The 13,901-nt window shown below is 39.6% G+C and overlaps 1 protein-coding gene across 4 annotated transcripts in view; it reads left to right on the top strand.

The window, feature by feature from the left end:
* saxo4 (stabilizer of axonemal microtubules 4) overlaps positions 1 to 13,901 on the top strand; it is a 183,919-nt gene that overhangs the window by 68,554 nt on the left and 101,464 nt on the right. For all 4 annotated transcript variants that reach the window (XM_072592192.1, XM_072592194.1, XM_072592195.1 and 1 more), the window contains 2 exons: positions 3,003 to 3,156; positions 9,636 to 9,764. In XM_072592192.1, coding sequence (XP_072448293.1) covers positions 3,003 to 3,156; positions 9,636 to 9,764 — 283 coding nt within the window. The remainder of the gene's footprint in view (positions 1 to 3,002; positions 3,157 to 9,635; positions 9,765 to 13,901) is intronic.

Below are 13,901 nucleotides of genomic sequence, written 5' to 3'. Positions count from 1 at the left end.
TGTATGAAGCAGCTTCTCCTAGAGAAAGAAATTAGTTTAGACTAGTTAAGAAATAGGTTAGCTTAGTTTAATGGTTTTAGTTGAAAGTATAGAAGAAAAGTCTTTGGGTAGAAGTCTTTGGGGGAATTATTCAAAGCTCAATTGTGTGGCTCATCAAGAAGGAGACTACCATACTGTCAATACTGGGCATTAGAGGAAACAGCTAAGTTTAATCTATAAATGTGATAAATAAGCAATCTAGTGCTTGCTGTGGCATTTTGATAATGTTGGAATAGATGAGATTATATTTTTACTGTTTCAAACACATTGTGTTGTATTTAAATCACTTGGTCATTCTAATTCTAATTTATCTTTATTTTGTTTGTGTAATAAACTCCTATTTTATTGTTTAAACCAAATCTGCAGTATTTATTTCAGTGAAAGCCCAATTCATAAATTTATAAAATGATATGATCTACCAAGCCAGACTTCAATCTGGGATCTAACTTGTTCCATAATAACAAATTAGGATTACAACAAATTAGCTGTTTTGCTTAATTAATGGTATAGAACATAGAACATTGCAGCGCAATGTTCAGCCCTCGATCTTGCGCTGACCTGTGGAACCAATCTGGAGCCTATCTATCCTACACTATTCCATTTTCATCCATATGTTTATCCAATGACCATTTAAATGCCCTTATAGTTGGCAAGTCTACTACTGTTGTAGGTATGCCGTTCTATGCCCCTACAATTTTCTGACTAAAGAAACTACCTCTGACATCTATCACCCCTCAATTTAAAGCTATCTCCGCTTGTGCTAGCCATCACCATCCGAGGAAAAAGGCTCTCACTGTCCACCCTATCTAACCCTCTGATTATCTTTATATATCTCAATTAAATCACCTCTCAAACTTTTTCTCTCTAAGAAAAACAGCCTCAGGTCCTTCAGCCTTTCCTCATAAGACCTTCTATCCAGACCAGGCAACATCCTGGTAAATTTCCTCTGAACCCTTTCCAAAGCTTCCACATCCTCCCTATAATGCTGTGACAAGAACTGTACCCAATACTCCAAGTGCTGCCTTACCAGAGTTTCGTACAACTGCAGTATGACATCATGGCTCCGGAACTCGATCCCTCTACAAATAAAAGCTAACGCACCGTATGCCTTCTTAACATCACTGTCAACCTGGGTGGCAACTTTCAGGGATCTATGTACATGGACACCGAGATCTCTCTGAGATCTCCCTGTTCATCTATCCTACCAAGAATCTTACCGTTAGATCAATACTCTTTATTCCTGTTGCTCCTTCCAAATTGTGTATTTATTTGTCTGTGACAGACATAGTGCTACTAAATAAATGGCCGCCTCATAATTCACAACGGGTGTTTATTAAACTGAGGCAGCGTAGTGTATGTCACTTCTGCAAATAATGTCACAATTTCTCAGGCATTTTCACAGTGATAAGTCTCTTGGCCAGTGCTCACATCTTGCTCTGAACTTGTTTCACTTTTCCTCTTTTACAAAATATCAGAAGATTGACCAAATAAAGAAGCAGTTTGTAAATTTGTTTTATGTCTAGAGATGATTAATTTCCCATCTGCAAAACTGGGAAAAGAGATAGGTTCCTGTGATCGATATTCCTTCCAAGCTACATAGTTGTGCAGCCATGCAGCAGTGCTGAGCTGAGAGTGCAAGGGACAAACAGGCTGCTGACATGAAATGACCCCTTTAAGAAGAAAAATGAAAGTGACCATTATTTTTGATGTTGATACCACTTTTCCTTTGTTTTCTTTGAAGATGATTTCTAATCACCCTGTTCAGGGGTGTCATTACACACCTCTGAATCGGGCAGGAGTTGCATTCGGACGTTGAAGAATGACACTGTGCCATAAGAGCCCTATGCATTCCTCATTACTTAGGGTTTGTGCAAGGGATGTGAGTGTCCCTGGTAAAGCCAGAATTTGTTCACCATCCCTGACTAAAACTGGAAATTGAAAGAAATAAACAATAGTACAAAGGATAAGTAAGTTATCCGCTGGCATACTTTGTTTTTTTTTGGGTTTCCACATGGCCTGAACACATGAGTCAACAGATAGTGGAGTCAACTGGTATTACTCCATCCCCAATGTACAGACGTACCTAAGAATGGGCTCCAACACCATTCTGGAAGTCAGAAGAAGATGAATATCAATTGTTGTATGCATTTGTCTTTCTTCCAAGCATCAGAGAAGAAAGTCTTCAGATTGTTGTTTGGGGTAGGGGTCAAGTGGTGGGAGGGAGTGAGTGAATGGTGGGGATGAAGGGCAAGTTGCTGAGAGGGGGAGGTACTGGTAGGGCTGTGATGGGAACCATGTGGAAAGGATGAAAATCAGTGACTCTGTTCCAAAACCCACATGAAAACAAGTCTCGTGCAATACTGAACCATAAAAATCTGGAAGGTCTTAAGTTACATTACAAAACCCACATCAGAGCAAAGAGTAGGAGTGAGTCATCAGTCCAATCAGCCTGCTCCCCCTTTTAATAAGATTGTGGAGATCTTAATGTAATCTACATTGCTGCCTATCCCTGATGAACTTTCACCCCCTTGCTTACCAAGAGTGTATCCACCTCTGCCTTAAATATAATCACAGACTCTGCTTCCACTATCTTTTCGTGAAGAGAGTTCCAAAGACTCTCAATCCTCTCTCTCACTGACTTGTACAGCAAACCAGTTTTTGGCAGAATGCCTTGCCCTCAGTGCCACTCTAGTTGAGTGGAGTTGGGTGTTCTGTAGGAAATACAGGAGGGCCTGGGGAGATTAAGAATTCCCTCTCCAGCCCCTGCTTCTACATATAATTCCCATGCTGTTCAAAGTGCATTTATGTCGGGAATAGATGACAATAAGATTGGGTTTCAGTCGTGAATAGTTACAAATAATTATGGAATGACCAACTCCCTTCAGAGGATGGAGGAGTGATATGAAAGGATGAAGATGAAAACTCGTTATATTTAATATAAATCTTTGCATTTTTATCTTTAGGCAGCTTTTACGAGATAACTATAATTCAATAACCAAGAAGGACTTTGTGAAGTATGATCGCCCGAATGGCAAAGAAGACTTTCCTCACAAGTTGCATTCCATTGGCAGTGGATTTATGCGGAAAAAGCCACTGAACTTTCCATACCTCAAAGATGTAAGAAAATAGTTAAGAGGATTAAAGTTATGAGCTATGGAGCCTGGTTTTATAATGGATTAAGCTGTGCCCTTTTATTCAGGAAGCCTGAGTTCAAACGCGGTGAAATTCACAGACAGAAGTTGTAAGATTCATTATGTGTAATGTAAAATTCATTAACAAAAGTAAATAATCCCAATCTAGCATGAAATTTTTGACATTTCAGGATTGTTTACAAACTGAAAATGGTCACTGTGGGGAATAAAAGCAAGTGACGCTGGGACATAAGAAGCTCCTTGCTGAAGTTTGGAGCTGATGTACAATGTTGTTGTGAGGAAGAATTCTACTCCACATTTAGTACATTAAACCTGACCTGGAGTTGGTTGGTATCAAAACTGAACCCATTTATATGGATTCAATTAAATTATTCAGAGTAAGTTTGAAAGGAAGCAAGGACATCAGTGTAAGGACATAAATGTAGAACTAGGATGGATGCTCCAACTGCTTCCTTTTCAGAGACACTTTGCACAGTTTGTGATATTGTCATTCTCGTATTGTGAGAATCAAAGGAAATTTTCAGTAAAATAATGGTTGATCCATTTGTGGCTTGAGCTTCACTTTCCTGTCTGATCTACAACCCTTGATTCCCTTGGAGACAATACCTGTTTTACTAGATATATTCAATGCTTGCGGCACCACTTTATATTTGTAGCAAAGAATTCTAAAGTGCAACAAATTATTGAGAGAAGCAATTCCTCCTCATTTCTGTCCCAGATGGGAGACCACTTATTTTTAAATTATGTCCCTAGTATAGATTCCTGATTCTACCCAAGGAAACATGCCTTCTCAGAGCCTAACCAGTCAGGGCCATTCACGATCTTATATGCTTCCATAAGATCACTTCTCATTCTTCTAAGTGCCACTAAGTACTAAGGCTCACCCTGTTCAACCTTTTCTCATTCACCTGCTTTGTGAACCTTCTCTGAACTGCTTCCAATATAGCAAGATCAAACTGTACACAGCACTCAAGGTCTCATCAGTTCCTTATTCAGATGTATCAAAGCTTCCCCACTTTTATACTACATAATCCTTGCAATAAGTATCAATAATCCATTTGCCTCCCTAATTGTGAATGTGCACTTCTTGTGATTCATGTGCATGAACATTTGGGTCCCTTGGTACTGCAGCATTCTGCAGTCTTTCACCATTTAAAGAATATCTTGCTTTAATTATTCTTTCCACAAAATGGGTCAACCTCTCATTTTCTCACATAATACTCCACATGTCATTTTTTTGCTGACTCACCGAACCGATCTACATCCCTTTCAAAGTCTTTGTACCTCCCACACACTTTGCTTTCCTCTATTGTTTGGTGTTGTCAGCAAATTGGTTGAAATATGGACAGTCTATTCATTCACACAAATATGAATTCTAAATAATTGAGATCCTAGCATTAATTCCTGTGATACTTCACTAGTTAAAGTTTACTAACCTGAAAACTACCCATCTATGCTGGCTTTCTGTCTCCTGTTATTTAGCAAATCTCTCTTTAATATATTACCATGACCCTCATGATTTTGTAAACCTCTATAAGATCATCCCTCAGCATCTGACGCACCAGGGAAGACGGCCCCAGCCTATTCAGCCTCTCCCTACAGCTCAAATCCTCCAACCCTGGCAACATTCTTGCAAATCTTTTCTGAACCCTTCCAGGTTTCACAACATCCCTCCAACAGGAAGGAGACCAGAATTGCGAGCAATATTCCAAAAGTTGCCTAACCAACATCCTATACAGCTGCAACATAACCCCCCAACTCTTATACGCAATGCTCTGACCAATAAAGGAAAGCTTACCAATTGCCTTCTTCACTATCCTATCTACCTGTGACTCTACTTTCAAGGAAATATGAACCTGCATTCCAAGATCTCTTTGTTCAGCAATACTCCCTAGGACCTTACAATTAAGTATATAAGTCCTGTTAAGATTTGCTTTCCCGAAATGCAGCACCTTGCATTTATCTAAATTAAACTCCATCTGGCACTTCTCAGCCCATTGGCCCATCTGATCAAGATCCCATTGTACTCTGAGGTAACCTTTTTCACTATCCACTACACCTCCAATTTTGGTGTCATCTGCAAACTTACTAACTATACCTCCCATGTTCACATCCAAATATTTCATATACATGATGAAAACTAATGGACCCAGCACCGATCCTTGTGGCACTCCACTGGTCACAGGCCTCCAGTCGAAAAACAACCCTCCACCACCACCCTCTGTCTTCTACCTTTGAGCCAGTTCTGTATCCAAATGGCTAGTTTTCCTGTATTCCATGAGATCTAACCTTGCTAAACTGTCTCCCATGGGGAACCTTGTCAAAAGCCTCACTAAAGTCCATATAGATTACATCCACTGCTGCTCTGCCCTCATCAATCTTCTTTGTTACTTCAAGAAACTCAATCGAGTTTGTGAGACATGATTTCCCATGCACAAAGCCATGTTGATTGTACCTAATCAGTCTTTGCTTTTCTAAATATATGTAAAATCTGTCCCTCAGGATTCCCTCCAACGACTTGCCCACCACTGACACCAGGCTGACTGGTCTATAGTTCCCTGGCTTGTCCTTACCACCTTTCTTAAATAGTGGTACATTGTTAGTCAACCTCCAGTTTTCCAGCACCTCACCTGTTACTATCGATGATAACAAACATCTCAGCAAGTGGCCCAACAATTACTTTCCTAGCTTCCCACAGAGTTCTGGGGATTTATCTACCTTTCAAGACATCCAGCATCTCCTCCTCTGTAATATGGACAGTTTTCAAGGTGTCACCATCTATGTCCTGACATTCTGTATCTTCCATGACCTTATCCACAGTAACCACTGATGCAAAATACTTGAATACAGAATTTCTGATTCAATCTAACCATTGCACTGCAAGATCTCGAAAGAACACTAAATGGGGTTATTAACAGAGAGGAAACAAATGTTTGTTTGCTCATTCTAACTTATGCTTTCCAATCAAGTTCATTACTTATTTAACGTTTTCGTGGTTGCCTAGAGTAGAAAGCTTATAATTTCAGAGACCTCCTCCAATACATTCCTTACTATTTTATGCCAATTCATCCTGCAATCAATGATTTAGGTTTCAGCTATCATAAGTTGGAAGCTGGACATAACAACAGGTTTTTGCTAAGCTGGAATCATTTTATAGGTCAGCAATAACCAATTGTCATACAGTTAGATTCACCCACAAAGGAAAGTGGGTCAAAAATTTCAGTTGCAAACTATAACTTATACTGATGCACTTGGAGGGTGTCTATGTATGGTTAGTGCAGTGATTGTAACAAAGTCAGCCAAGTGGGCCTCAAACAATGGGTTCCCTTAATTGGACTGTTAATCTGGGTCAATCAGGGTGTTTTGGCTGACAGATGAAAAGCAGCCCTGTCAGAGGTCCTGTTTAGTGTGAGAGTTGGCTCTGAGCGAGCTGGATCAGTGACAAGGACTATGCACGGGTTAGTAAAGAGTGACTTGATAACGGGATACCTGCCTCTGTGGAGTTATTTCAGTCAGTGTTACAGCACCAGTAAAATTGTATGAGTGCTTAGCACAATTCAGCTGTATAAGAGCAACAGGTTGACAGGAATTGCTTTGCAGAATGTGCTTGTTTTAAATGCAACAGGAGATGGTCTTAACCTGGCAGCTTCTGCCATTTTTTGCATCTTCCCAGACCTTTTGAGTGTTGCACACAGTGTGACGCTGGCTGCCTTTCAGGAGAGTTGCTCTTGATATCCTCCAGGAAGGGTTCCTTCACGTGGTGAACAGAGCAACATTCTTGCAGCCATCTCATGTAGAGCATATTCAATGCACAGCCTATCAAATAGGATATTTGCTCACAACACACTTCATCACTTGTCTGTGGCTTTTCTGTTTTCTACCTTCATACTTGTTTTGGTTGTCATTGGTTTTGACAGTCATTTTCTTACCTCAGATTGTTTTTGGAAAAGCAGAAAGATAATTTTTACATATTCATTCCCTTTTTAATAGGTGAACCATCTTTGCGTCCATAATGTATGTACTAATAATCTGTCATACATCTCCTTTACATTTTAATAGCAGTCCTAGTAGAGCTGTTGACATGTAATTTCTCACCATACCAACTTCCAGGTACAAGGTTTCATACATACTGGAGGAATGTGGAGTTAGACTGACCTTGAAAGCATGGTAATTGTTGAACATACCTTGTGTATGTGAAATCAAATTTGCTACCTTCTCCTACAATCTGCAGTTGCATTGCAAAACTGGTCTCTGAGTTTCAACGCCACCATGTAAAGGAATATTAAAGCTAAACAGAATATCATTTTGATGGCTGCACATTTTAATACATTGCTGGCTGAACACATTGAAGTGCAATACACATATCCACAGTGATTAAAAGATTTGCTCAGATTTTTCTGCTGGAAGTGAGTCTCAGGAAGGCTCATAGATGGTTTTCTTGTATTATTGAGCCTTTCATTTCTTGCCTTCTAAAGAGTTCACGCTTTAAGACTGGTAAGAGCTTAGGGGCATACAGCAGAGACCGTCAGCATAAAGGCACCCACAGGCTGCAAATCCTTTGATATGACATTCTGTGATAAGTTTGCCGCACTTTGCTCAATTAATCTCTGCAAGTAGAATTTATTAACTTCATAAGGAAAAATAACAGTCAAGAAAATTCAAATTATTCCATTTAATCTAGTTATCATCTGTGTTAGAGGGAAAAACTGACTAAAGTTCTTTGATTTAAATTCAGCCTTTCTCATATTCACTCCAAAAATATGCATCAAATAACTGTAATCAATAGAGAGAAGGAAAGAATAGTATAACCATGGGAATATGCATCATCTAAGGATTTTTTTCAAGGTTCTTACTAGAAAGTGAGAGCACTTGTTTAAATTGTTTAAATTTCATCTGCACTTCCATTCCCTAGTTAATGAAACAATCTCAGAATGATAGAAAAAAGATGCCTAATGATGTATTTGTCTTGGATACAATCTTAATCCGATATCTAGTATTATACTTCAGTTGAGACATCCTAAGATTTGTGATAGCTATATCACATTGGTGATGAGATGTCTTCAATATAAGGATAGGCTATAGAAGTGGAAATACTTGCACTGGAGAAAAAAATCATCCATGGTTTAATCTTACTAAAGTATTTTGTATTTCATCATACAAAGTCAGAAGTTGTAAAATAGAAGCTAGAATGCAAGAGTAGAGACATACTGCTGAGGCTGTATATCTGACCAGATATTCCAAATCTGGGATATTATGAGCAGTATTGGGCACTGTATCCAAGGGACAATATGCTGGCCTTGGAGGAGGTTTACAAGAATGATTCTGGGGATCTGTACTCGATGGAATTTAGAAGGATGAGGGATGATCTCTTTGAAACGTATAAAACACTGAGAGGTCTTGATGTGGAGAAGATGTTGCCACTAGTAGGGGGGAGACTAGGACCTGAGAAAACAGCCTTAGGTTGAAGGGACGACTCTTTCAAACTGAGATGAAGAGGAATTTCTTTAGTCAGAGGGTGGTGAATCTGTGGAACCAGTGCCGCAGAAAGCGGTGGAGGCCAAGTCATTGAGTATATTTAAGACAGAGATAGATAGGTTCTTGATTCGTAAGGGGATTGAGGGTTATGGGGAAAAGGCAGGAGAAGAGGGTGAATTTGACAAACATACCAGCCATGTTTGAATGGTAGAGCTGACTCATTAGACTGAACAGCCTAACTCTGCTCCTATATGTGATGGTCTTATGTTCTTATAATAATGGAGAAATATGGGTTGAAATTGAGTAGAAGCAAGGTAACAAAGTCAAGGTAAGGATTTAACTACATCAGAGTGAGGGGACTGAACAGACTCTGCAGGTGCAGGTCAGGATGCTTAACTGAAAATAAAGGATGTTGGCGATGAAAAGCTGAAATAATGCATCGAATTTTGATTCTTTGGAACTGGCAGAAAATAAAAGCAGAAATTAATGGAAATGATCAGGAGTTACGGTTACATCAGTGGAGACAGATAAGGGTAACTAGCCAGGTCCATGACCTTTGCTGGAAGCTAACTTTCTCCACAGAAAAACTGCCTGACCTGCTAAACATTTCCAACTATTTTTTTGTTTTCATTTCAGATTTTCAGTATGCCTTTGGGAGTGGCTGGTTCAATCAGAAGATCTCTTCTGGTCCTACATATTCCTGTGATTTTATGTTCCTGATCAAATCACACAGAACAAATGCATACAAGACTTGATGCATGTGCATTTAATTGAAGCATTGTATTATGGGGTTGATCAGTATGACTTTTTTTTCAAATTTAAACCTGCTAGGGAGAAAGTTTATAACTAAAAATTATTCATAATGGTCTTCATCTCTTGGGCTAATCTAGACAGTTGACTAAATTGTAAGCTATTGTGAATAAATGAGCTCAAATTAAGTCAAATATTTAACACATTTTCATCATGCAGATGAAAGAAGCCCATATTGACACAAGGGACCATGGACCATCTTCTATCACAGGGATTGAACCTAAACACATACCCTTACTTCATCAGATTCAACCACGGGACCCAGTGATGCAAGAGAATGGAGGTTATGTAAGTACAATAAGTCATTGGTGGATGACTGATACTATTTATTGAATTCAGATGATTTCTTTCCTGACTATTTTCCAAATATCTCTCAGACTAAGTGCATCATCACTTGTTGTTCAATCACACAACTTTTTTAAAATTATGAATGGCGAAATCTGAAATGGTCAGGTCATGTGGGTGTGCTTCATCTTCTTACCCATATCTCCGGAGTAGCTCTTGTGCCTACCCTCTTCAAGCTAAGAGTTAAAATCTGGGGAAATGGTTCATTTAGTAGCATCACTTCTGGCACTTGTACATTGATTTGCCTCAATTCCCTCAGACCAGGCTGGATTGTGGGCCAATCCCTGTGCAGTATATGGGCCATTATTTATTGACTGATATCAATAAAGAATGCCGTACAGATCTTGTAGATAGCAGCTCAGACTACTGCCTGCCCTTGGGGAGAACAATTCTCTCGACTATTCATTTTTAACATTTCTACATCAATGTAGAATGGATCGACCATGGGTTGCAGAATATTATTTTATAATATTTTCATGAACTTAATTGACACACAATGCAACAGCTTTTACTAGAAAGGAAGTAGCAACTGTTCATAGCATGTTTTCTAGTGAGTACAACTGATGACAAAGAATTAACCAAATTCACTGGGAGAAAAAGAATCATGGAGCCACACAGCATAACAACAGGCCATTCAGCCCACCACGTCTAAGCTAACCAGCAAACATCAAACTATACTAATCCCATTTACCTGCACTTGGTCCATAGCCTACTCTGCCCTGGCATTTAAAGTGCTCATCCAGATGCTTGTTAAATGTTGTGAGAGGACCTGCTTCCACCATCCTCTCAGGCAGCATAATCCATTTGTTTACCAACTACTGCAAGAATTTTTTTTATTTTCACATCTCTTCTAAATCACTTACTCCTCACGTTAAACTCATGCCCTCTGGCCTCAGACATGTCTGTCATGGGGAAGAGATTATCATGCCTTACTCTGTCTTTGCCTTCATAATTTTGAATGCCTCAAGCAGATCCCCCCTCAGCCTCCTCTGCTCAAAGGAAAACAAACCCAGCCTATCCAGTTTCTCCTCACAACTGAGACTTTTTATCCTGGGTAACATCCTGGCAAATCTCCTCTACACTCTCTCCAGTGCAATCACATCCTCTGATAGTGAGGTTACCAAAACTGCAAACAGTATTCCATCTGTGGCCTAACCAATATTTTATATATCCTGTCCAGACATCACATGTGTTTCTCCTGAAAACCCTTCAGGCTTTAAATGGTATTCTTTTAGATCTGCTGTTGAATCATCATCCATTATACGGGTTGATTTAAACACCAAAGAATGTCTCATCAATTTCAGACATTGCTTCACTATCTCTGCAACTGTCAGTATTGTTTCTTATCATTTGCTTCGATTTCATAGATTATAAATGCTGTCTTCAGTTTTGCTCAGACATATGGTTCTCTTTCCAAATGTTCTGGAGAATAAGCAAAACTATTTTGTAACTTGATTTTGGTCAAGCTAACAGCTCTGTGATCTTTTATCAAGGAATCAAAGCTTTCAAATTTATCTCCTTTTAACGAAGTTACTGAAAATTCACAAGAAAATTTCAGACGTCTTCAGCTCACCGAGATTCCGTAATCTGTGCAAGAGCTTAGGGCTAGAAATTCAACTTTAGTTGACTTTGACATCCATGAAATTCTCTATCAATTCCTAATTATTTATTTCTTCTCTGAAGGCAGTGATTCATACAATAACATGTCACATAATAACAGTTCAGTTCCATAGGTACCATCAGTACTTCAGTACTGTATCTCAATGATTCTTTCCACTTTGCAGACCTGGGCAGTGAACACTGGGAATCTGTTCAATGGTGGATGTATCATAGCTAAGATTTATTTTGGCTTCATCCTTCATCTCATGTTTGTGCTGTTTCTCAAAAAGGTCACTGGTTACTAATGAAAAGAGAAAACCTTTTATTTCCACTTCCTATTTCAGAAACACTAATTGTTACACTCTCACTGATGCTCTGGTTGAGACCAGTATACACAACTTAAACTGAAGTTGGAATAATTTTTGAACTTGTTTTGAGGTCACCTTACTACATGGTACATACACCCATTAAAATGATCAGTTAACTAGAACTCCAATCAATTTGTGTACCTTATAATTTTTTTTGTCAAATAGTTAAGTATTGAGAGTATTTTGTGGTGTGTGGCATTTTTTTTATTTTGTGGTATGTGATAATGTATCTCACACTTTTAAAAAAAAAATTTATTGAGAAAAAAATTTAAATTTTTCCAAAATTTCAAAATCACTACAAAACAGTATAACAATCTTACAATATAGCTATAATAATAGTAAACAAGTTATTACTCTACTCCACAAACCATTGAGGAGAGAGGAGAAAAAGCAACCTACAAAAACTACAATTCAATAAATCACTAAAGAAAAACTAAATTAAACCAAGTTGAACCAAGGTAAATTAAATTACATTAAGTTAAGTTATTGCACTCAGTGCAATCCCACCAAAGCTCCCCACCCTGGAGCATCAGTTGGCAAATCCATATTTGTTCTGAAATCTTCCTCCCTGAGGCCCCCGGACCGCCAGACACAGTCTTCATGACTACACAAAGGCCCTGACCAATATAGCCAACAAGTCTGCATTTATATAATTCAGAAAGGGCTGCCATATCCTATAAAACAGTTGCATTTTCTGGTGCACCATACTCGTAAGGAAGTCCAGGGGGATGTGCTCCATAACTAATCTACACCACCCCGAGAGTCCTGGGGGATTCTCCGACACCCAGCTCATCAGAATGTTCTTCCTCACACAGAATGAAAGAATATCAAACAGTCTTTTCCCATGTGCGTCTGAAGAGGGGAGATTTGGCAAATCCCAGAGGAAGGCCACCAGATCCACCTTGACCTCAGATCCCAAGACCCCTTCCAAAACACTTGATATAGCACCAGAATACCTACGAAGCTTTGGCAATAACCACAAGCAATGAGTAAGAGTACCAACATCTGTTTTACATTTGGGGCACACTGAGGACACTTCAGTCTTAAATTTCACAAGCAGCTCTGGTGCCAAATGAGCCCTATGGAGTAAGGCCTTCAGTTGCATAGCCTGCGTCCTATTGCAAATCAAAATCTTCCTTACTTTCTCCCAAACATCCTCCATGTCTCTGATGAGATCTCTACCCCCAATTCCCGAATCCAGACTCCGTATAGCCATTCAATGTCCTTCGAGACATTACCTCCTAACAAATGATAGAGGGTGCTGACCGAGAGACCACCCGTAGACCGAAGCACTCTCCTCTCCATATCCGACTTATGGACTAACCATCAATGTAGTCTTTTTCTGTATAAAGCCCCTAATCTGAAAATAACGAAAGAAAATAAAAAATAGATCATGAATATTTCTGGCTCAGCTGCTCGAAAGACATCATGACCTCCCCCTCGAACAAATCTCCCAAACAGGAGACTCCTGTAGACTCCCAGAGCCTAAAGCCAGAGTCCATCGGCCCTGGCCGGAATCTTAACATTCCTGCTATGGGAGTGAAAGGGGAAGTTTTTTTTAAATTGCCCTCACCTTATCACATCATTCTCCATGCTTTAACTGTGTTAAGGATAACTGGATTTCTGCAATGGTCCATAACCGTCTTCCTCTTGTCCATAAACAACAAATTAACGAGGGGGCATTTTGCCTGGGAGGCCTCGATGTCCAACCAGATTGACTGTGGATCCTGGCAAGCCCAATCAGCCACATAGGATAGTAGGGAACTCAGTTGATATTAAAATCTGGGAAATCCACACCTCCCATTCCCTGCGGAAGCTGCACTTGGCCAGCTTAATAAGCGGCCGCCTATGATGCCAGATGAAAGATCTGAGCCAACTGTTAAGTCTCCAAAGCACTTGCCTGGGCAGCATCAAAGGGAGCATTCACATGGGATATAGTAAACGAGGAAGAACACTCATTTTAACCAGAGCTATTCCAACCAACCAGGATAGTGGAAGATCCTCCCAGCGCTGAAGGTCCTGTTTTATCTTCTGTAACAACTGCAAAACGTTAGCTTGATGTAAACGTTTGAAGGCCAGGGTGGTAAAAATACCGAAATACAGGAAACCCCCC

The sequence above is a fragment of the Chiloscyllium punctatum genome, chromosome 22 (genome assembly GCF_047496795.1).
Source record: "Chiloscyllium punctatum isolate Juve2018m chromosome 22, sChiPun1.3, whole genome shotgun sequence".
NCBI classification, from domain to species: Eukaryota; Metazoa; Chordata; class Chondrichthyes; order Orectolobiformes; family Hemiscylliidae; genus Chiloscyllium; species Chiloscyllium punctatum.
Note: the sequence above shows the minus strand (reverse complement) of the source record. Positions and strands in the feature narration are given on the sequence as shown.